This window comes from Myotis nattereri (genome assembly GCF_964212035.1).
Source record: "Myotis nattereri genome assembly, chromosome: 5".
Classification (NCBI taxonomy): domain Eukaryota; kingdom Metazoa; phylum Chordata; class Mammalia; order Chiroptera; family Vespertilionidae; genus Myotis; species Myotis nattereri.
This window is the reverse complement of record NC_138080.1, coordinates 110,294,409-110,316,258: the sequence shown is the minus strand read 5'-3', so window position 1 is coordinate 110,316,258 and position 21,850 is coordinate 110,294,409. Positions and strand designations below refer to the sequence as shown.

Genomic DNA, 21,850 nt, shown 5'->3' with positions numbered 1-21,850 from the left:
CAGGTCGCGTCCCGAGCCCACCGGAAGCCGGGCCGTAATCCGCGCCGCGCCGTCGTAAAAGCGCCGGTCTCCCCAGGCGACGGGTAACGCGGGTAGATGGCGGCGCTGGTGGCGACGGAGGCCGCGGCGCTCCCGGGCCCGGCGGAGGCGGCCGAGACGGCCGAGGCGGCGGAGCTGAGCCGCGCCCTGAGCCGCCTGCTGCCCGGGCTGGAGGCCGACAGCAAGCTGAGCCGGCGGCGCGCGCTCGAGGCGCTGCAGCGCGCCCTGGAGACGGCGCGGCCCGAGGCGCCCGCCGCCGACCCCGCCGCCTTCCAGGGCCCCTGGGCCCGCCTGCTGCTGCCGCGCCTGCTGCGCTGCCTGGCCGACCCGGCCGAGGGCTGCCGCGCGCTGGCCGCGCACCTGCTAGACCTAGGCCTGCGGCGCGCCGCTCGGCCCCGCGACGCCCTGCCACGCCTGCTGCCCGCGCTCGCCGCGCGCCTGGCCGGTCCCGACCCGGCGCACCGCCCGCCGCCCGAGCCCTGCGAGGAGCTGCGCCTGGCGCTCGTGCAGCTGCTGCGCGTGGCCGTGGACCTGGGCGGCGCCGCGCTCGCGCCCCACCTGGACGACGCGGTGCGCGCCCTTCGCTGCGCGCTGCTCGACCCCTTCGCCGCCGTGCGCCGCGAGAGCTGCGAGTGCGCCGCGGGGCTGGCGCGGGCCACGCCAGGTGCGCGGGGAGGGGGGGGGGGCGGAGGGCGGAGGGGGGCGCGGGGGAGGGGGCGGCGCCGCACCTCCCGGCCTGGCCTGCGCCGTCCCCTCCTGGGCCCTTCTTTCCTCCTGGACGCCTTCCCATCGCCCTTCTCTCAACGTGCAGAACCCGCCGCTGAAGCTCGGGCGGGTAGGGGACGGGGACGGGGACGGGGACGGGGACGGGGACGGGGACGGGGACGGGCCCGCCCCTCGCGGGGGAACACGCTTTGAGAAACAGCGCTCCAGTCTTTTCATCCGCATTTCTCCGGGGTCCCCTGTCTCCTCCCGGCGTGGACCGCTTTCCTCCCAAATGGAGGGAGGCCGCTCCTCTCCCGCCTCCCATCAGTCCATCCTCCCTTGTTTTAGAAACGCTAGTGTCATGGACATCCCCTTCCCTAAGCAGCCGTTCCCGCGGCATCTGGCCCGGGAGCTCTCCTCGCCGTACCAGGCGGGGGCGTGACGAGGTCGGGAAGGCTTCCCGGAGGAGAGAGCCCCGAAGGGAAGGTGGGTGCTGGCGGTCAGGAGGGACCCAGGCTTGAGGAATAAGGTCGGAGCAAAGAGGAGGCCCAGGTGACTGAGTTCAGGGAAGGCGGGGCGAGGAAGAGCGGCTGGTGGGGGTTGAACTTAGTATTGGGTGCAGTGGGAGCCGGGGGAGGTGTGGAGCAGGGGCCTGGTGGAGAGGGGTTACAGGGATGGCCATGGAGGGAAGGGCGCCAGTTAGGGGCCATCCCCAATGCCTACTTAGGGGCCCCGGGCGTGGGCAGGGCAGGGCAGGGCAGTCTGCCAGTGGAGACGAAGGAAGAGCCGGGCGTAGGGTAATGTCAGGTCAAGGTTGGATTCAGATGGTGCAGATCCCAGTGGGGCTGGGGAGCAGCTGGACTTGGACGGGAGATGGCCGGTGGCATTCCCGCTGTTAATGCATTTCTCGTCACCCTCAACCTCGTCGCTCCCGCTCCCCTGTGCCACCAGCACGATGGCCTGCCTTGTGCTTCCCAGCCTTGGCGCCGTTCCCTGATGGACTGTAGGTTCCAGAAGTTGCGGCCGCACCTTGCTGCGCCAGCACAGAGCACGATGGTGCCTGCCTGGAGGAGGTGCTCCCCCCTAACTCCACACCGTCCCCTCTGCCCACCCACCCTGGGGGGCCCTCTCCTGTGGATCCCGGTCACTGGGCAGCAGTAGACCAAGAACTCGCTCAAAGTACCACGGAGATAATGACCTGTAGACAGGGCTCCGGCAGCGGCAGGACTGAGGCCAGAGACCCAACACCAGAGCGCCGGCCTGGCTGTTGTATATATATTTCAGCGAAGGAGGGAAAGAGAGAAATAGAAACGTCAATGATGAGAGAGAATCATTGATTGGCTGCCTCCTGCACACCCCCCACTGGGGATGGAGGCTGCAACCCAGGCACGTGCCCTGACCAGGAATCCAACTGTGACCTCCTGGCTCATAGGTCAATGCTCAACCCCTCAGCCCCTCTGGCCGGGCTCGGCCTGGCTGTACCGAAGACCCTCCAGTGCTGAGCCCTAAAGCAGGCGGCACTGGTCCCGCTTCCCACAGCAGAGCTGGGGGTCTGGCTGGGGCACAGCTGGGGTGGGGGCTGGGCAGGGTCTCCCTGGCTGTTTCTTTCTCTTGGTCGGCGTTCTCAGGCTCTCTCCCCAGCCCCCATCTTCAGCTGAGGGGCTCAAGCCCCAGCCTTTTCCCCTTGGCCCCCAAGCCTGGGTCGGAGCGGTGCTGCTGGGTCACCGGCCTGCTCCTGCAGCAGGGACCTTGGTGGGGGAGGGAAGGCCCCAGGGGCAGTGGCCTGTCCTGGGGGTCCACGCACTGGGCAGGGGCTGCGGCCCACGGAGCAGCCGCTCACAGGCCTCCCCACCCCGCAGACCACTTCCACATGCAGTCCGAGTCTCTGATCGGCCCCCTGATGCAGAGCATCTCGCACCAGCACTGGAAGGTCCGTGTGGCTGTCATCGAGGCCACGGGCACGGTCATCCAGTTTGGCAACGGGAAGTCGGTGGACGACGTGCTCCCTCACTTTGCTCAGCGGCTGTTCGATGATGTCCCGCAGGTAACGGGAGGCCCCTCCTCCCAGGAGCCAGCGGGCCTGCAGGCTGGTGTGCGCTGGCGCTGGCACTGGCTTCCTTTTCTTTAAGATGTTACACCAGACGCCTTGCCTCAGCCCAGGTGCCCGTTTCACTGCTTCCAGGAACTGGGAGCTGAATTGTCTGAATACATTTGTTACTCCTCCGCCCGAGCATGCGAGGAGGACCGTTTCCTCTTAGGGGAGGAGGGAACCTCAGCTGTGTGCTTCTGTGTGCAGAGGCGTCTTCCACGTGCCCCCCTCTGAGGCGGACTTAGTGGCAAACCGGGCCTGGGAGGAGAAGGGGGGTCGGGCCTTACTCTTCCCTTTGGGCTTTAGGTCCCGTTGAGCGACAGACAGAGATCAGGATGCTGGCTTTCTTTGTTGGCAGAAGCCACCTCGGAGGCGTGTTCGCTTATAAAACATCCCAAGGGGCAGAGGAAGCCTGCGGCGGGCACGCTGTCTCCCCAGGGGAGGCACGTGGAGGGGACCCTGTGCTCCCAGTCACGGGAGGGGGAGGCTGCAGCTCCAGGCAGGAATCCTAGGGTAGGAGGCTCCCCTCCTGTGGGCTCTAATGCCCCTGGGTGGTGGCATGCCCCCCCTCCCCCCATGGTGGAAGGCTTAGCCCCGTGCGTGGAGCCCGGCGTCCCAGCCTCTCCTGTGTCTCATGTCACATCGGTGCTTTCCCTGCCCTGCGGTCTGGAGCTGTCTGTGGGACGGGCTCAGGGTCACCCAGCTGGAGCGAGCCTCCCGCCAACCTGGTGGCCCCAGGCTGCCTTCCGCCCCAGGTGCACACCGTTCTCCCCGTTACTTTGCTTTGGTTTTTTGGTTTGTGTTTGTGGTTAGTGCTTCCCCATTGATTTTTAGGGCGAGTGAGAGAGAGAGGGAGAGGCAGAGAGAAACATTGATGGGCTGCCTCCTGCACGCACCCTGACCAGGGTCTGGGCCAGGGAGGAGCCTGCAACCCAGGTATGTGCCCTTAACTGGAATCGAACCCAGGACCCTTTGATCCGCAGGCCAAAGCTCAGCCAAACTGGTTAGGGCTTGTTTTAGTTTTTTGAAACACCTCTATTAAGCTGTAATTCACATAACATACAATTTATTTAATGTGTTCAATGTTTTTGACATATTATATTATTTTTAAATTTCTGGTAAAATATATGGGACGTGCCCTGGCAGGCGTGGCTCAGGGATTAGAGCGTTGGCTCGCGCATCAAAGGGTCTCAGGTTCAGTTCCAGGTCAAGGGCACATACCTGGGTTGCAGGTTTGATCTCTGTCCCTGATCGGGGCCTGTGCAGGAGGCAACCAATCAATGTGTTTCTCTCACATCAATGTTTCTCCCTCTCTCTTTCTCTCTCTCTCTCTCTCTCTCTCTCTCTCTCTCTCTCTTTCTCTCTTTTCCTCCCTTCTTACCACCCTACCCCTTCCTTTCCTTTCTTCAAAAACCAATGGGAAAAAATCCTCGAGTGAGGATTAGCCCATTACACACACACACACACACGGAAGGTAAAATCTGCCGTTTTAATTTTTTTTGCTGCTGTTGTTCATCTTGGACCAAATTCCTGGCTGTGAACCCCATCCCAGGGGCCAGGCGGAGCAGGGCTTTAGCCAGGCTACAGCTCTGCCCCTCCTGCTGCCCTCACTGGTGACTCGGGCTCTGCCCTCAGGGAACTACACCTGGGCACCGGGTGTGTTTTGAGCTCCTTTCTTCCCTGTGGTGCGAAGGTAGGTAGAGGTGTGCCCATCACCATTACAGACAGCCAGCAGCAGGACTGCGGGTGCCCGCTGGGTTCCCCAAGAGTCCCAGCAGGTTGCCAGCAGCTGGTTTAAACCCCCGCGGCCCGCAGGTTCCCCCCAGAACACTGCAGGCAGCACTGTGCTTGGGGCGGGCGGTTCGCTCTCCAGCAGGGGGTCGGGCCGGAGCATCGCCCGGGCCCGGGATTGGCCGGCGAGCCGAGTGAGCACCTGGGACACCTGGGACCCGGGCTCAGCCCCGCCCCGGCCCAGAGCTGTCCTCCGGGACCGCGCCCCGCACGTGCCCTCGGCGCTGTCTGCCCAGCGTGAAGCTTGCTTCTGCCCCGCAGGTCCGGCAGGCGGTGACGCGCGTGGTGGGCGGCTGGCTGCTGGCGCTGCGGGACCGGTACTCCTTCTTCCACAAGCTCATCCCCCTGCTGCTCAGCAGCCTCGACGACGAGATGCCGCACATCGTGTGAGTGACGGGGCCGCCCGCCCACCCCCGCTGCTGGTGTCCCTGGGGGCTGGTTGTCAGGGACCCGCCTTCCCGAGCCCGTCCCTGACAACAGTGTCCGGTGCTCACGGAGCCCAGCCTGCCCTTGGCCTGTATGTGTGAGGTCACGTGGCATCAAAGGGCTCTGTGGTTTTTTAAATGTAATTTTCCTACTTAATACTTTGGGCACAGGCCTCAGTCGGCTCTCGGCGCTGTCGGTAAAGTGCGCAAGCGCCCGGCAGTCCTGGGCCGTCCTCCCTGACTGTCCCTGTGTCTGTCCGTCTGTCTGTCTGCAGGCAGGAGGCCGCCAGCCTCTGGGCGGAGGCCGGCCTGCAGTGGCAGAAGGAGAACGAGGAGGACCTCAAGGACAAGCTTGACTTTGCCTCCCCCCCACCTGCCCATCACCCCTCGCCAGGTGGGTGCTGCCTTCCCGGACGGTGACGGGTGGGGCAGCCAGAGAGCCTGTCCTAGGAGAAGAGGGCGAGCCCAGCGTGGAGCTGGAGCCGGGCCTGCACAGGGCTCGTCGCTGGGTGCCTCCCCTCCCGGCCAGTCTGTGTGTCTGTCTCCACTTGAGGGACATCTCGGTCAGTCATGTTGGTGACGTCCTGTGAGGCCAGCGTCCCCGCGTGCACACGGGTTCTGCGTGACTGTCCTCCCCGGGCAGATGCTGAGCCGCGGGCTGGGGCTGGGGCTGGGTGGGGGCTGCCCCGTGTGTGCCCGAGGCCCGGGCACAGTGAGGTGTGTCGCCTTGTGGGTGTTGGGCAGGACCGCTCAGGGTGTTGGGCTGGGTTCTCTGTCCTGTTCAGGGCTGTCGAGGCTTCTCCGCCGTCTCGGACCTGGTCCTTGGTCAGACCTGTGCTGTGTGGCTCCGAGGCCCCGCTTGTCCCCACCCGGCGGCCCAGCGGGCCCTGGGCTCCCTCCTCAGGGTCTCCTCCGCCCACCTGCCTCCCTCCACAGCAGACAGGGTGCTGCTTCTGAGTCAAAACCTCTGCTCTTCCCGTCGTCCGAGAGGGCGGGCTCATCTGTGCCTGCGTCCGGCACCTGGGACAGGTGTGCGGGTGGGTGACTGTCCTCACCTGTGAGGCGGACGGTCTGATGTGTGGCTGAGGCACAGACCTGAGCGGGGAACAGACCCGCTTTGAGAAGGTGACGTGACTGCTGCGAGGCACTGCACACGGGCACCACGCCTGTCCAGCGGCACCTGGGCCAGGTCTGGTCAGGGCCGGCCCCTCCTGAGGACACAAGGTGTGAGGTGCCAGTCACGGCACTGACATAGCCCTTGACAGCGAGGGCGCGGGCGGGAAGCTCGGCAGGGCCTCGCCGCTGTCTCCCCGTCGGTGTTCACCTGACAGTGCTCCTGGCCAGGAGGCACCCGGCACCCCGGCAGGTGTCTGAACGGCCCAGCAGGGGCAGGTGACCACGTCCCGGGCTCCTCTGCTGTGAAGTCGGCCCTGTGGAGACTGTTTTCCATGGTAACGCTCGAGGGAAAGGAAGCCCCCACAGCAGCAGCCTCTAACCCGGGGGGCGGGCGGCCTCTAACCCAGGGGTGGCCTCTAACACGGGGATGGCCTCTAACGGGCGTGGAGGCAGCTTTGCTAACCGTTTCAGGAGGAAGCAGAGCCGCTGACTAGGTCTCTTGTAGCGCAGGTGCTCCCCGTCCAGCATTGTGTCCTCTGTTCCCACGTCTGCCCGGAGCTCGCTGCTCTGCTTGTGCTCATCAGGGTTCGGAAGGTGTCAGGAAAGAGCCTGATAGTTGTCAGAAACGTTACGCTGGGCGAAGACAGGGGCGGCCGCGGGAGGTGGCTGGAGGGCGGTGTGCTCCGAGGGTGAGGACCAGGGCACTGCCCATTGTGGGCAGGAACGGGACAGGCCTCCGCCGTCCGGCAGTCATATCGTACCTGGTTCACGCTCACGACCCAGGAGGGGAAGGGTGTGCACCTGGCTGGGCCAGGTCTCAGGTCCAAGCAGGTGTGGCTCCTTGTCACTTCCCTGACTCCCATCTCAGTTGGCCCCTGGCCCCTGCACAGCGGGAAGGCCCACGCCGGCGCTCGGCACAGCTGAGCCCAGCTGAGCGCGCCTCCTGCCTGCTGTGCGGGCCTGGGAGTCGGCCTGCAGGCCTGTCGAACTCGGGGAAGCAGTAGGAAATGGGTTTCTGTTTTCCTGCTGCAGCTAAATTCTGCTCAGTCTAACGCAAACAGCGGAGTCAGCTCCCTGCGCCACCCTCCCGGCCGGGCCCTGCTGGCCTCGCCCTCACAAGCTTTTTGGTTGTGAAAGTACCAGTTGTGTTTTCAAAGAGGAGGTTGGTGGGTAACTGCGCATCCTGGGCTCCTGCGGGCCGTCCGCGCTCTGGGCGGACGATGCTCATCCACACGCCCCCAGGCACCTCCCGGGACCGTTGTCGCCGCCACTGCTGCCGGGCAAAGGCCTTACCTTGTGTCGCCTCAGAATAGCCAGCTCTGGCCCAGCTGGTGCCACTCAGTGGATAGAGCTCAGCCTGCGGACTAGAGGGTTCCGGGTTCGATTCCAGTCAAGGGCACATGCCGTGTTGCAGGCTGGATCCCCAGTAGGGGGTGTGCAGGAGGCAGCCAATCATTGATTCTCACGCATCTCATCATTGATGTCTCTCTCTCCCTCTCCCGTCCTCTCTGAAATCAATAAAAATATTTTTTTAAAAAAATAAAAATAACCCAGCTCTGCAGAGGCGTGGGGTGCAGGCGCTGGCCCTCACGTGTGGCCTGAGACAGTATGCAGCTGCTGTGGGAGGCAGCATGGCAGTGTCTCCCCACGTTAACTGATTACGTGGGCTCCAGGCACCCACGTAACACACAGCGAGAGGAGGCCTGTCCACCCACCCGGGTTTGTGCGGACGAGTTCCCAGCAGCCCCACCAGGAGTGACCCAGGTGCCCACCAGCGGAGGGGCACACATGGGTCCCTGCAGGCACGCGTGTTCCTTGGCCATGAGGGGAATGGAGTTCTGACACAACTGCAACGTGGTCTCAGACACACGCTCAGTCCAAGCAGCTCACGTACGTGACGTCGCTAGAAAGGACAGTGCTGAGCTTCACGGTCACTTCTCGTCTTTTCCATCTAGAGACGCGCCCGGGGCTGGGCTGTCGGGAGCTGGTCTTCAGAAACCTCTCCAAGATCCTCCCCGCCATCTGCCACGACGTCACGGACTGGGTGGCGGGGACCAGGGTAAAGGCCGCGCGGCTGCTGGCGGTGCTGCTGCTGCACGCGGAGGACCACGCCACGCAGCACCTGGAGGCCCTGCTGCGGACCCTGCTGCTGGCCTGCGCCGACGAGGAGGGCGCCGTGGTCCGCAGCGTGAGTCCCTCCGACCTCCCCGCCTTCCCGCTCCCTCCGTGCGCTCTGATTGGGCGGCGGCAGCACCTAGGGTGGCAGCCGAGGACCCAGCCCACGGCTGAGACCGGACGCTCCCCGTCCCCAACCCCTAACGCCCTCACCCACCCCACCCTGCTCTGTGCTGTCCTCTGAGGCATCTGGAGACACACGGCCTGGGGGTGGGGGCGTGCTCGCACCCCCACACCCTGGGTCACCCAGCTGTGCGGCGAGCTGTCCCTCCTCACAGCCAGGGGCTCCAGGGCCTGGGCCCTGTGCAGTGGCCGTGTTAGGGACCCCCCAGAACTGAGCCTCCCACCAGCCAGACGCGCTGCCTGCACCCAGTGGCGTCACCTCTGCTCAGGGACGTTCTGAGCACAGCCCGGGCCTGATTTGGGCACCGGCCCGAGAGGGCCCAGGGCTGTTTCTGGTTAGAAAGCAGACGTGCTGGGGTGGCGGCCCTCAGCCCTTGGCTTCCTCCGCAGTGTACCAGGTCCGCAGAGCTGATTGGGACGTTCGTCAGCCCAGAAGTATTTCTGAAGCTGCTCTGGCCGATGCTGAAGAAGTCGCCCTCTGCCTCCGGCCTCCTGGTCCTCGCCGCAGTCATCCGGGGCTGCCCGAGGGAAGCCCTGCGGCCGCACCTAAAGGCCATCACCACGGAGCTGGCCGGGGCACACATCCGTCAAGGCTCAGAGAACGTAAGTGGGTGGGTGGGGCGCTGTCCTGTTATCCGGGAACATTTTCATGATCAAATCCCATCGCATGCGCGTCTCTGGATGCGTTCCAGCCCCGTCCAGGCCAGGCCAACATGTCGAGCCTCGAGACTGGCACTCTGCTCCTCTGGACAGACCTGTGTCCTGCACCTCCATGTGGGCAGAGGCACCCTGTCCCACCCCAGACATGCGTGTGCAAGTGAGAGTGCATGTGCACGTGTGCATGTGTGTGCGAGTGTGCGTGTGTGTGTCACACGTCTGTAGGAAGGAAGTAACATTTCCTGCAATTGCCTTCAGTAGCTGTAAGAACAGGCCATGAGTGTCTTGCAAGAACAGCCTGAAATTTGAAAACTCCTGGTGAAGCCGAGGGGCCAGGGTGCTGGGAGCTGCAGGGCCGGGCGTGGTGCCTTGGCCCCTGGTGTCCGGCCGAGCCTGCGCCTGGGCTCCGTGCAGGAACGCAGCCTGGGCTTTGGAATGTGTCTGGTGACAGGCAGCGGAAGTGAGGAACGGATAACACGGGTGGCTCACGCCGTCTCGCGGACGCGCGGGCAGCAGGGGTCTGGGGCTCGATGGCGTTGCAGGAGCAGCCCCCTCTGTGTGTGTGGGCAGATGTTGAAATTCCTGGTTAGGTACGGAGAACTGCCGTGTTTCCTCCGGGCGTTGCCATGGTCACAGCAGGGCTCCCGTTCTAAGGACGAGCCGGTCCTAAAAAGCAAATTCCTTTTTATTTTAATGACTGTCCCTCACGTATACGTTATGTTTATATTTAACAATTATGGTAAAATGGCCGCTCCTTAAACACAACACTATGTTTATGTTTAGTATAACTATTAAAGCGAACGCTCCTTAAATATATGTGGTAGGTCATTTTAGAAACTAGACAAAAGCACATCCTCAGAAAATCAATCAGCCAGCCCAGGCCTAATTGGACTGTGGGAGAAGTCAGGGTCAGGTGTAAGAACCAAATGGCTCCAGGGCTGGGCGTCCAGGCCCGGCAGGCCGTGCTGACGGACCCACCCAGCCCCCCGCCACCTTGTCCCGCGTTCATCGGAAGCCGTTTTTGTCCCTAGAGTTTTATTTTTGTGACAACGTAGAAGCACAGAGGGGTTTTCAAATGCACAAAAGCAGAATAGAGCAGACCTCCAGGGCCCGTCACAGGCGTCACTCGCCGGCTCTCGCGCTCCAGTCTGCTGTCCGCCACCTTTTTCTTGAACTTTGGGAGGAGCTGAGGTGTTTTGAAGCAAATCCAAGGTGCCCAGTCATTTCACTAGTGAATTCTCCATCACGAGTTGGCATCACTAACACATAAGAACTTCTTAAAATGTGCGTAAAATACCGTCAAGCAGTTAATGAAATTAGCAAGAATGTGTTTGTTCCCAGTTGTTCCGTTGGCCATTGTGTAAACAATGCCCTTTATGGTTGGCACACTGGACACTGTGGCCCCGGGCACCACACGTTGTTTCAGTGGCTCGTGGTAGCCGTGGCCCCGTGAGGTGGCCGTGGCCCAGGGACCGGGCTGACGGGCTCCCGCCCTGTTCACAGCTGCGCTACGGGGAGAAGCTGCTGCAGTGCGTGCAGGCGCTGGTGTCCACGTGTGGCGAGGACTGCCGGGGGTGCGGCCTGCAGCTCATGCAAGTGCTGGTGACCGTGATGGCGCTCCCGGGGGCCCCGGGCCTCGGCAACCAGGTGAGCCTGCTGGGGACCCCGCTTGGCTTTGTGGGTGACATTGCCCACCTCTGACAGGTGGAATCACGACTGTCAATCTCACAAAGATTAGAGACGCACCCCGTGAGCTGGCCTTGGGGTGCCCAGGACCTGGGTGCCCTCCAGTTGCCAGCTTCCGGGTCTCGGTGAAGGCACCGAGTGTGGGTGTCGCTGCAGGGAGCGTGGAGGGTCCTCGCCCAGACCAGACCTGTGGTGGCGCAGCTGACGCACACGCACGGCTGACGCACATGCACAGCTAATGCACGTGCACACGCACAGCTGACGCACACGCACAGCTCACGCATGTGCACATGCACGGCTGAAGGCTGCAGAGACACCAGTGGCGTGACTCCCTGTGTAATGTTCAAGCGGCTGCGCTGTCCCGTGGGCCCTGCCTTAAGGCTGAGAACACGGACGTCCGTCCCGTGGGCCCAGGAGCTGCTGCTCCGAGAGCCGAGACGGCCGGCCTGCGGGACCGGCTCCTCCCTCCCCCTCCTTCCCCGGGGCCTCTTCAGCTTGGCTTGTTTCTAGCAGCCACCTTCAGAGGCCGGGCCGCGGGCCATGGGCGTGAGGTCACAGCCGTGGGCTCAGGTCTGCAGACAGACGTGCCGCCGTCCCTGCCCACGGAGAAGCAGGAGGGGCGCGTGGGGGCACCCGGCCTCCCTCACCCTCTGTCCAGAGCAGCAGTGACTGTCGCCCCTGGGCCTGTCGGGCTGAGCAGAGGACACGGGGCGGGGGTGGGGGCGTCTGCGCTCGTGTGCACCGGGCCGCTGCGTCACTGGGGGAGCGGCCGGCCCCTGCAGTCCAGGCCTGGACGGCATCCGAGGGTTTGCACTCTCCTCTCGGGGACACGGCCCGAGTGGGCTGAGCAGAGGAGGAGCTGGACCCCGCCTGTGACTCACCCCTTCCAGCTTCAGGAGACCGAGGCCGCGCTGGCCGCGGTGGAAAGCAGTGGCGACGGCCAGGACCTCTACCGCCAGCACGTGGGCCCCCTCCTGGAGTGGCTGGGCGGCTCCCAGCGGGGCTGGACGGCTCACTCCCCGGAGCTCCTGCAGTTCAGCATGCTGGTCGCCCACGCAGGTGAGCCCGTGGCCCAGTGCCTGTGCTGTGCTGAGCGAGGAACAAACCTTAATTTCTGAAACGCTGAGAACACTGTGCTGAGCTGGAGTGTAGCTAAGTCCGCTCAGCACGCGTGTCCGCGGCTCTCGTTGGGCAGAGCCCAGCGTAGGCGGTCGGGTTGAGTGGCTGCCCGAGCCGGGCCCAGCTGTTCCCAGGTTCTCAGCCTCCGGGCCGGGCCTTTCCTGGACGAACGGGGGTTGGGGGTGGGGAGGCGCTCTCGGTAACGGAATTCCAGCGATTCAGTGCCAGGGGGGCGGGGGGGGGCGGGTAGCCAGTGTGCAGCTGTGAGTGCGCGAGCCGTGCGTTCCTGTGTTGGTGCCGTCAGTTCATTCCTGTGTTCGTGTCCGTTCGTCACCGTAGTGCTTCCCTGAAGCCCCTCCTGCCCGCCCTGTGCCTGTCCTGCCCCAGGCGGGTGGGAGCCTGGGGCAGGTTTGTCCTGTGTGGCAGCCCATCAGCCCATCCCTGTCCCCTGCTGCTCTGCAGGAGTGTCCCGTGCTACAGGGCCACGTGTTCCCCAAGCAGGTCCACGCGTCAGGTGCTCCGGGGCTCAGCCCAGATGGGGTGCTGGGCAGGTGTCCGGGGAACAGCCTGCATCGTGGCAGGAAATCCAGGGCTCAGGTTGGCTGCCCCCAGCGGCCTCCTAAAATCTGTTCCTGCTCGCAGCTTAAGCTCTTCCTCACGGTGGTGGCCTGATTGGCACCTCGGAAAACCAACTCTTTGGGGCCACACCTCACATTCTACCCCAGAAAACACTGGCCGCACAGCCCAGTCACCTGACTGTTTCCTCTGCTCCCTCTCTGTGTGCGGGAGTGCGTGCATGGGGGGTGCGTGTGCACATGGGGGGCTGGGGCCTGAGATCCTGGTGTGGCATTCAGGGAATCCCATTGTTTCTTTAGTAATTGGCTTTTGCTGATGTTTAATACGTTGCTTAGCTTTAATTTTTAATAATTTGGAAAAACGTAAGAAGTGGAAGTTTACAGACTGAGTGATTAGGTGAGTGGGGGCTGAATGTTCTCGGTGACTTTTCTTTGATAATCACGTCCATGATGGGGGGGTCGCCCTCATGCAGGGGCTGCTCTCTGTCTGGTGGGGGCTCCCGCCTCCACGGGGACAGGAGCCGGCTGCTCTGTTCCAGGCCCTGCCCTCGGAGAAGCGCTGCCCCAACTGGTCCCCATCCTCCGGAGCTGCCTGCAGCCGGACAGAGACCCCCAGATGCGCCTGAGGCTCCTCTCCATCCTGTCCCGGGCGCTGCTGAGCGCCAAGGAGACCGTGGACTCCCAAGGGTACGTGGGCTCCCGCTCGCCCGCCCCACGCGAGTCCCTGCTGCAGCGGCTCCTGCGGGGGAGCAGTGAGTGCCCCGCACAGGGAGGTGCTGCTCCGAGTCGCTCTGGTGCCGTCGTTAAGATTCCACTGCGTGGAAACGTTCCCGGGAACATTAACTATTAACGTCTGTCTATTAGCTGTGCTCAGTGTGAAAGGCCTTTTGGCACCGTTCCACCCAGCACGGAATTGATGGAGCCGCAGTGGTGGGGGAGCCTCGAGAGCCTCTGGCCGCAGTGCGGCTGCAGGGCCGGGAGCGGCCTGTGGACTCCCGTCTCCTGGGAGGCAGAGCCTCCAGGGCCCCCGACCTCTGTTAAATCTGCAGAACTGGGTAGTGGCTCAGGTGGACGCTGGGAGCTGTGGGGACCGTCCCCAAGGGAGCCCTGCTTGTCGGGCCGCCGTGACGTTTCCACAGACGAGTGGCCGCCCAGGCGCCCTCCTCGCTGCCACACAGACCCCTCTCCGCTGGGCCTCCAGCCAGACGTCAGTCAGGAGCTTCGGTTTCCGGCTTGTCTGCAGAAACCGGGCTGAGGAGGGACCATGAAAACACGCCACGTGCAGCCGGCCGCCGTCGCGCAGTCGGCAAGCCTTCGCGGGGTAACCTGAGGCCGCGTGAGCACCAGCCAGGTGCTCACCTGGAGCCGGTGCCCCGCGGGTCCGAGGACACTCACCTGCAGACCAGCGGCCGAGTGTGGACGAAGTTCTTAAAGGAAATTGTGCCGAGCTTCACGCTGGAAGGAACCAGTGTTGGGGGAAGGAAATCTGCGGTTTAGTTCCTTAGGAGAAGAGGAGCTATCTGTACAGGCAGGGAGCAGGTGGTTAGATCGTTAGGGCTGTAAAATGGTGACGGTGATGTCACTGACTCGCTCATCGGTCAGCCCTGCTCTGGGGCGAGGGGCTGGCTCCCCGCTCGCGTCCCGTCTCCGCAGACCCACGAGTCTGCAGGCTCCGCGGGAGCGTGAGGACATGGTCCCGGGATGAGCACGGCCGTTTCCGGGGGTCGCCCTAAGATGGGGTGGCCCCCTTTGTGCAAAGCACTCAGAACGACAGCGAGCAGGTCCCCTGGGCCGGGCTTCCTGAGGGCTCTGCAGGGCGCGCTTTCCATGCTCTGAAGGAGGGTAGGCAAGCCCTGCTGCTTCCCGCCAGGTGCGTCCCTGTGCAGAGCTGGTGCTGGAGGCGGTGCTCACTCCGCAGCCCTTAGTGCCTCGAGGGCAGGTCAGGGTGGGACGCAGCGCAGGCCACGGCCCGGCTCCTGGAGGCCAGCGCTTGGCCCTCGGGTCCTCCAGCCTCCTTAGGGCCGCTCAGAGCACAGGACGCTCCTGTCAGCACTGCCCAGGGAGCCGCAGCTCTGCTGAGGTTAAAGCGCATAAGTTGTCCTGAGCCAACACCCCTCCAGACCTGCGCCCTTCCCTCCGTCCTCGCTCTGCAGCGCCCCCTGCAGGAGGCCGCAGCCCTGCACCCCGTCTTCCCGAGCTCTTCGCAGTGGCGCAGAGACATGAGCCACTTTGGGACGGTGGGGAAGGAGTTGCTTGTTCAATAGCCTGTGTTTGGTCCCTGAGCGGAGGCCAGGGGTGCCGTGCGGAGCTCGTCCCAGGTGTGGAGGGAGCTGGCGCCCGCCGTTCGGACCCACCAGTGCCAGGCTGGGTCTGGTGCGTGGTGTCCTGATGGCGTCGATGTGCTGGGTCACCACTGAGAGGCAGCCCGCTGCTGAGTTGGCGGGACCGCCCGTGTCTGTGTCATTGCACTGGGGGTCCCAGGCGCAGGCCTGGGGTTCCTGTCTGAGGAGGGGTGTGGTCGGACCTGTAGGCCTGTCTCTGTAGGGTCGTCATCACACGTGGAGTGGCCGCGGCCTCCTCCCTAGAGCCGGAGGAGTGACGGGAAGCTGCTTGGAGCAGCGAGGGTCCTTGGGTCCTGGGCTCCTCTGGGCTCCGGACCCAGGCAGCTTTTAGGAGAGTCCAGCAGGGGCCTGGGGACTCGGTCCGGCCGTGACCACGCCCCCGGGCCCTCTGGGAGAAGAGGGCCCTTGCGCGGATGCGCTCTGGCTCCGTCTCTACTGTCTGTTTGGCCTTGTCCCCCTGGGCCGTGCGGCTCCCCGTGAAGGGCCCATCCTCACCTGCCTCTGTGCCTCCTCCAGGCAGCTGCACCGCTACCTCGACACCGTGGTCACGGACATCCTGGTCCCCAGCCTGCAGTGGCGCGCGGGGAGGACAGCCGCCGCCATCCGCACGGCCGCCGTGTCCTGCCTCTGGGCCCTCATCAGCAGCGAGGTCCTGTCGGCCACACAGGTGCGGCTGGGGCGCCCTGGACTGTGCAGGCGGGGGGCTGCGGCGGTCTCCCCAGGTCTCCTAGGCCGCAGCCTCAGCTGCCGCCTGGTGCTGAGGGTCCTCTCGGGAGGGTGTGGTCCTGGGGGAACGAGTTGGTGGGATGCAGAGTCGGGTGTTTTCCTGTGGTCATTTTGGGGGTTCTCTTAGGTTTGCACATTGAATGTTCCTCTTTACAAGATAACGATTGTAGTCACAGGAGCCTGACCAAACGGGGCCTGCTTCCTGCACTGTGTGTGCCTCTCCCAGCTAGCAGGGGATTAAGGGAGCAGTAGGAAGAGTGTCCCCAGGGGCTCCCCTCCTGTGGGCTCCACCTGGCACCGGGACAGCCTGACTTCAGTTAAAATGCCCCAGGTTTGCTCTGACACGGCAGTCGCGCTAGGAACTGTGTGGGGTTTGTGTCTCAGTGAGACTTTGTGAATAATGACTTTTAAAAATCAACTGACCAAGTTAAACAAAAATTATTCAAATTATCTAGATTTTAAAATCCAGCTTCAAGTCTGCATGTGTGGAAATTTCAAAATAGCATCCAGACCCCATTGTATTTGCACCAAACCCCGCCCGTGGTTACGGCCGGTGCGTGCTGGCCAGTGCGTGCAGGTGCACATCACGCCCGCGTTGGTGCTAGCAGGTGGAGGACGTGCGGGAGACGCTGCTGCCCCCGGTCCTGACCGCCCTGGAAGAAGATTCCCAGATGACCCGACTGACCTCCTGCCGAATCGTGAGCGCATTTTTGAAATCCTCTGGTGGTGCGAGTGAGCCAGATAAATTCATCAAGATTTATCCTGGTAGGACGTTCTTCTTTCCCAAAGCATTTGCATATATTTGAGAGCTGTTTTCTTTTACTGGAAAATCAGAAAATGCTACTTTAACTTCCGGTGAAGTTGGCATTAAGAGGCCAACTCAGAGACAGATAAAAGGTCACTGAGTAACTAACTCGGGGAACAAGGCAGATGGGCCGGACGTGGGTGCGAACGGCAGAGGCAGGCAGATGCTCAGGTGCCCTCAGCAGCCAGGATGCAGCCCTCGCAAGGCAGGGACCCCTGGGTGCGAGCTCAGGCCTGGGCGAGGCGTGCCCCGCCCTCGACTTGAAACCCGGTGCCGCTGCCTCTTAGGAGCCAAAGCACCAGGTGGATCTCAGATGCGGGAGCCAGGCCTCGCCCCGCCAGGGGAATCCTGAGCCCAGGAGGTCCTGCCTCAAGGCCCCGGGAAGCGGGGACCGAGCTCCTTCCGTCCCACCCGAGAGCGAGACGCAGGTTACCCCCCTCAGAGTTACCTTCCAAAATGGGTGTGAGGTCCTCAAAGGTCCATGGATGGCGCCTGTTACACACAAGCTGAGAATCAAAACGGCGACGGAAGGAAGAAGGGTCGTGGGAAAAGGAATCGCTAGGAAGTGCAGGGGACCCGTGGGCCCAGGGCAGCTGCCTTGGGGGCAGAGCTGGGGAGGGGATGCCTGGGCTGGGTTCCTGTTTCTTAAACTCGTCTTCATGCTCTGCTGGCTTGCCACAGAGACTGCGTGATTTTTAAAGATGGTTTTAAGGATTCCTGGGGATGAAAAATAGTTACTGGAACTTAAAACTCGGGGCGCTGGTAAGGATGGACTGAACCTGCTAGACGGTGCGAGGGTGAGAGGTCATGACCTCGTCTGAGGACCCCCGGCCACATAGGCTGCGCTGTCCTGCCACGCTCTCGGCCCCTGGCGTGTGGTGTGTGCCAGCGCCTGCTGAGTCTCCACAGGACGCCCAGTGGTGGGGGCCGGCGTTCTTGGGGGGCATGTGAGACAAGCGTGTGTTCTATCAAAGCCTCACCGTGAATGGTGAGACCACAGTCGGGGGGTGACCGTCTCAGCAGCAGCGGCTGGGGGCTCAGCAGGAGCAACGCTGGCTCTGCTGGCAGCTGCTGTGTCTCGGTCCTCATCTCCGTCCCCAGAGCCTCGGAGTGCGGGGCCCGCAGACGCCCCCCCCGTGCTGTCTGCTTGTTGGGGCGGGTGGGTGGCCAGGCCTGGCCTGTGGGTGACGCGCTTGTGCGCAGAGGAGCTGGGGCCGCGACGGCATCCATGGCGTCCCCCCAGCACCTCGCACTGGAGGCCTGGGTGCAGGGCGGGGGCTCCGGTTTCAGGATGGGGTCTCCTGGTGCAAGGCGGAGACTCCGGGTGCAGGGCGGGGTCTTGGGTGCAGGGCGGAGACTCCGGTGTAGGGCGGGGCCTCTGGGACCAGGCCAGCACCTGCGTAGACCCGGGCCCATCCGCACTGCCCTCCCTCCAGAACTCCTGAAACGGCTGGACGATGTTTCCACGGAAGTGAGGCTGGCCGCCGCCTCTGCCCTGGCCATCTGGCTGGAGTGTATCAGAAATGACGGTGCCGAGGCCTGTTACCAGCGTGACGTCCAGCACCTGTACAAGGAGCTCCTGGTGTACCTTGACGACCCCGACAGCGCCGTGCAGGACGCAGTCTTGGGTAAGCCTTGTGGTGACTCCTGTGCCTATTTGGGTACAAACCGCTCTACATGGCTGAGTGTCAGACGGGCGCACAAGCACAGCAGGCAGGGCAGTGGGGGTCCCTCAGGGCCACTGGGCACCCCAAAGGATGCTGGTCTTTGTGTGAGGCCAGTGATAGTTACCGTAATAGAAATTAAAATAGAGTAAATTTTGAGATATTTATTAATTTGTTAAAAGTAACAGGAAGCCCGCCCTGGCCACATTGGCCCAGTGGTTGAGCATCAGCCTATGAACCAGGAGGTCACAGTTCAATTCCCGTCAGGGCACATGCCTGGGTTGCGGGTTCGATCCCCAGTAGGGGGTGTGCAGGAGGCAGCTGATCCATGATTCTCTTTCATCATTGATGTTTCTCTCTTCCTCTACCTTCCTCTCTGAAATCAATGAAAGCATTTTTTTTTAAATGTAACCGGAAGCCCACTCTATAACGATAAAAGCATAATATGCTAATTAGACCGATGACCTTTCCGACGAAACCAGGCTGCAAGGGAAGCCTGGGTCCTGGGGGCCAGAGGGAAGCCGGTGCCGGCAGCCAGGGAAGGAAGACCTACTCTTGCACGAATTTCGTGCATCAGGCCTCTAGTATTAGCATAAATAGCGTGTTTCTGCAAGATGTATTTTCCAACACTAAATACTGAGCAAGGTGTCATTGTTTTATGTGTCTGTTGCATGTGAAACGTTTTAGTTTGATGGAGTCCCATTTGTCTATTTGTCCTTTTGTTGCCCTTGTCTGAGAAGACATCCAAAACGATATCACTAAGAGGGGTGTCAAGAGCTTCTGCCTGTTTCAGGGTTTCAGCTCTTACATTAAGTCCTTGACCCATTTGAGTGTGTTCTTGTGTGTGATAGAAGCTGGTCTGATGTCATGTGTTTTGCATCTATCTGTCCAGGCGTCCCAACACCAGTTACTGAACAGACTCTTAAGCCCTGTGTGTTCTTGCCTCCTGTGTCGGGTTCATCAGCGCTGCAGACACGGGTTGACTCTGGGCACTCTGCTCCGTCCCAGGGGCCGCGTGTCTGCTGTGCCCGTGCCCGTGCCACGCTGCCACGCTGCCGGGACTCTTGTTCTGGGTTACTGTTGACTGGTGGCACCTGGGTGTTTGCTGTTTTACAGAGGTGCTCCAGGCGGGCAGCGTCCTGTTCCCCGACCTCCTGGTGCGGGAGACCGAGGCCGTCGTGCACAAGCACCGCTCGCCCACCCGCTGCGAGCAGCTGCTGCAGCACGTGCAGGCCCGGCCACCCGCCCCGTGACAGGGCTCCGGGCAGGGCCGTGGGTGCCACCGCCGCAGGTGGGCACCGGCACCAGCCCTCGTCCCCGCTGGCTGGGGTCAGCGGCCTACACCCCACAGCAGGGCGCCTTTGTCCACAGCCCAGGACACGAACAGGAAGACTCTGACAGCAAGAATGTATTTCCTAAGGAAAATGGCAGTGTTGTGGGACGATGTTTCAAACCCGGCCATTTCTGAAATAAGGTTCTCTGAGTGGCTCTGTATTTTTATGTCCTGTTTATAGTTCATCGAAAGGTCAGCCAAAAGCCTACAGCTCATTGGACATTAAAACTAAATGTCCACTGCACACTGCAGGCAGGCCCGCGCCCGCTGGCTCTCTCTGCGCTCCCTGCACTGCTGGCTCTAATCCTGCCCCATCTGCTTCAGTGCCACTAAGGACGTTCCTGACCAGTAAAAGCCAAAGGGATTTAAAGTTTTCATTCTTTCTTTGGCTTCTATTGACATTTCAGTGAACAGACTTAAAGGAATTTGAAATCTTAAGAACTGTTAGTGAAATTTTTTCCATTTAAAATATACTGGAACTTAAAATGTTTTATGGACCAATTCAGCCAGAATCTTTCCTTAGGTCAGTGATGCTAACAGTGTTGAAAACGGAAGATTTAATCAGATTCTCCTTGCTCTCAGGAGCAGGAAAGTAAATTCTACTTTATTCTCCAGCACTTTCTACACCCAAGTGCCTCAAAGATTTCATTTAAAGTGGTTATTATTTCCATAAGCCAAATGCTATATTTTCTAACAATCAAATGTTAACATTTATGCTTTGGTGTTTGAGTTAATTAAAAATATTTATTATAATTGCCTGTCTTTATGTGTTTTGATAATTAGTTGAAATTTTTAGAAACCATTCATTTTTTCCTTATATTTAACGGGGGAGGTGGGGGGGGGGCCTGTGGAGGGAAAGGGGTGGTCACCGCTCGCTGCAGTGCCCACTCTGGACACCAGGTGGCAGGAGCTCCCGCGAGAAGGCAGGGCATCAGCAAGGCTGCTCTGGGCTCTTGGGAGGCTGGGTGATGGGATGGGGGACAGCGGCCTGCAGAAGGGGTGCGATCTGAGCGCACACAGCCCAGGCCCCAGGGGATGTGTCCCTGGCTCCATTGACATCACCCATCTGTGTCCCCTGCTGAGCCGTGTCTGATTGGTGGCTGCAGGAATGGAGGAAGCCCTCGGGGATGGGCTTACTCAGGCATTTGTTCCCAAACTGCCCTTTGCCTTCTGTCTCCTCTGCCTTTTCCCTCCTCCGGTCACATGGGAACCTGTTAGAAATGCCAGTTACTGGGCCTCAGCCCAGACCTCCTGGATCAGAAGAGGTGGGGCCCTGTGGTCGCCTGGAGGGGACTCTGATGCCCCTAAGGTGGGAGGACCCTGCCCGAAGCACCACGCACTTTCACGTCCAGCCTGAAGACCCATCTTCTGTTTGGTCAGCCCCTAGGGGTCACAGGAAGCACCAATCAATGGCAGTGAGCTTGGCTGAGAGGACAACACACTCAGCTCGCCGCCACCTGTTTCCTTGATGGTTTCCTTCACTTGCAGAAAACTTTTAGTTTGTTCTGGGCACATGCAGGAGGCAACCAGTTGATGTTTCTCTCCCTCTCTCTAAAAATAAAAGTATCCTCAGTGAGGCTTTAAAAATAAAGTTGTAAAAATAAAGTCTTGTTGAGAAATGCAAAGACTTGTACCCTCGTGTCCACAGCGGCTTTGTTCCCGGCCCAAACAGGAAATAGTGCAAATGTCCACCAACAGCTATGGATGGGTAAACAAAGTGTAGTTTATCCACCCGACACAATACTATTTATTCTGCAACAAAAAGGAGCAGAGGAGGAAGGCACACAGATGGGGCGGAGCTCACAGGCTGAGCTGTTGGTGCTTTCCCGTCACCGCGTCCACAGTGGGCATCCGCGGCCCGTCACACTGCTCTCCACTGTGAGTGACCTTGTGTCAACTCCTTCATAACAAAGTATTACAGCCCGCGCGGGCCCAGAGGGAGAAGAGAGCCCGCAGCAGCCGCCTCGCAGCCGGGACGGTACGTGTCCCCTAAAGGTACGTCTTTCTTCCCGACTTTCCCGATCCTCCAGGATTCTCTACACACCGTGCCCTCCCGACCTCCAGGCGTTGCCTGCGTGCTGTCTGGTGTGAGAGAAGCGATTACTGGATCTTAGCATGGAGTGGTGGCCTCTGGGTGGCACTTTTTCGCTGTTGACGCCTTTGAGTCACATGATTTTAAAAGCATTTTAAAAGGCCACGGGCAGTGCTGCTGTGGCACCCGCGGCGGCTCAGACGGGAGCTGCAGCCTGACTCTGAACGAACCTCAGCCTCTGACCTGGCGGTGCCCTCGGCCTCCTCGCCATAAGCAAGTGATGGTGCCGGGAGCTGGCAGGGCACTGAGGCCGGAACCCGTGCCCGCAGGGTGTCCAGTGCTGGAGAGTGTAACCGGAGGAGGCGCGCGGTGTTGGCGGACAACGGGAAGCTGCAGACGGAGGGATCCATTCAGAGTCTCCGTGTCCCTTCCGGGCCTGAGCGGCGCC

At 61.6% G+C, this 21,850-nt stretch overlaps 1 protein-coding gene across 1 annotated transcript; it reads left to right on the top strand.

Moving 5' to 3' along the window:
• Positions 1-81: 81 nt before the first annotated feature.
• DNAAF5 (dynein axonemal assembly factor 5) lies at positions 82-20,123 on the top strand. The gene is made up of 13 exons (XM_081092302.1): positions 82-703; positions 2,604-2,788; positions 4,886-5,010; positions 5,325-5,443; positions 8,121-8,353; positions 8,854-9,066; positions 10,624-10,767; positions 11,697-11,865; positions 13,040-13,187; positions 15,359-15,509; positions 16,177-16,333; positions 17,810-18,001; positions 19,154-20,123. The coding sequence occupies exons 1-13, from the start codon at positions 97-99 to the stop codon at positions 19,288-19,290; spliced, it is 2,580 nt and encodes an 859-aa protein (XP_080948428.1). The 5' UTR covers positions 82-96; the 3' UTR covers positions 19,291-20,123.
• Positions 20,124-21,850: the final 1,727 nt, after the last annotated feature.

Bases quoted from the DNA above. Each gene is read 5' to 3' on its own strand.
- DNAAF5 (XM_081092302.1), top strand. From the start codon at position 97: ATGGCGGCGCTGGTGGCGACGGAGGCCGCGGCGCTCCCGGGCCCGGCG. The intron at 9,067-10,623 runs GTAAGTGGGTGG...CCCTGTTCACAG, and splicing joins TCCGTCAAGGCTCAGAGAAC to CTGCGCTACGGGGAGAAGCT. The intron at 11,866-13,039 runs GTGAGCCCGTGG...GCTCTGTTCCAG, and splicing joins CATGCTGGTCGCCCACGCAG to GCCCTGCCCTCGGAGAAGCG.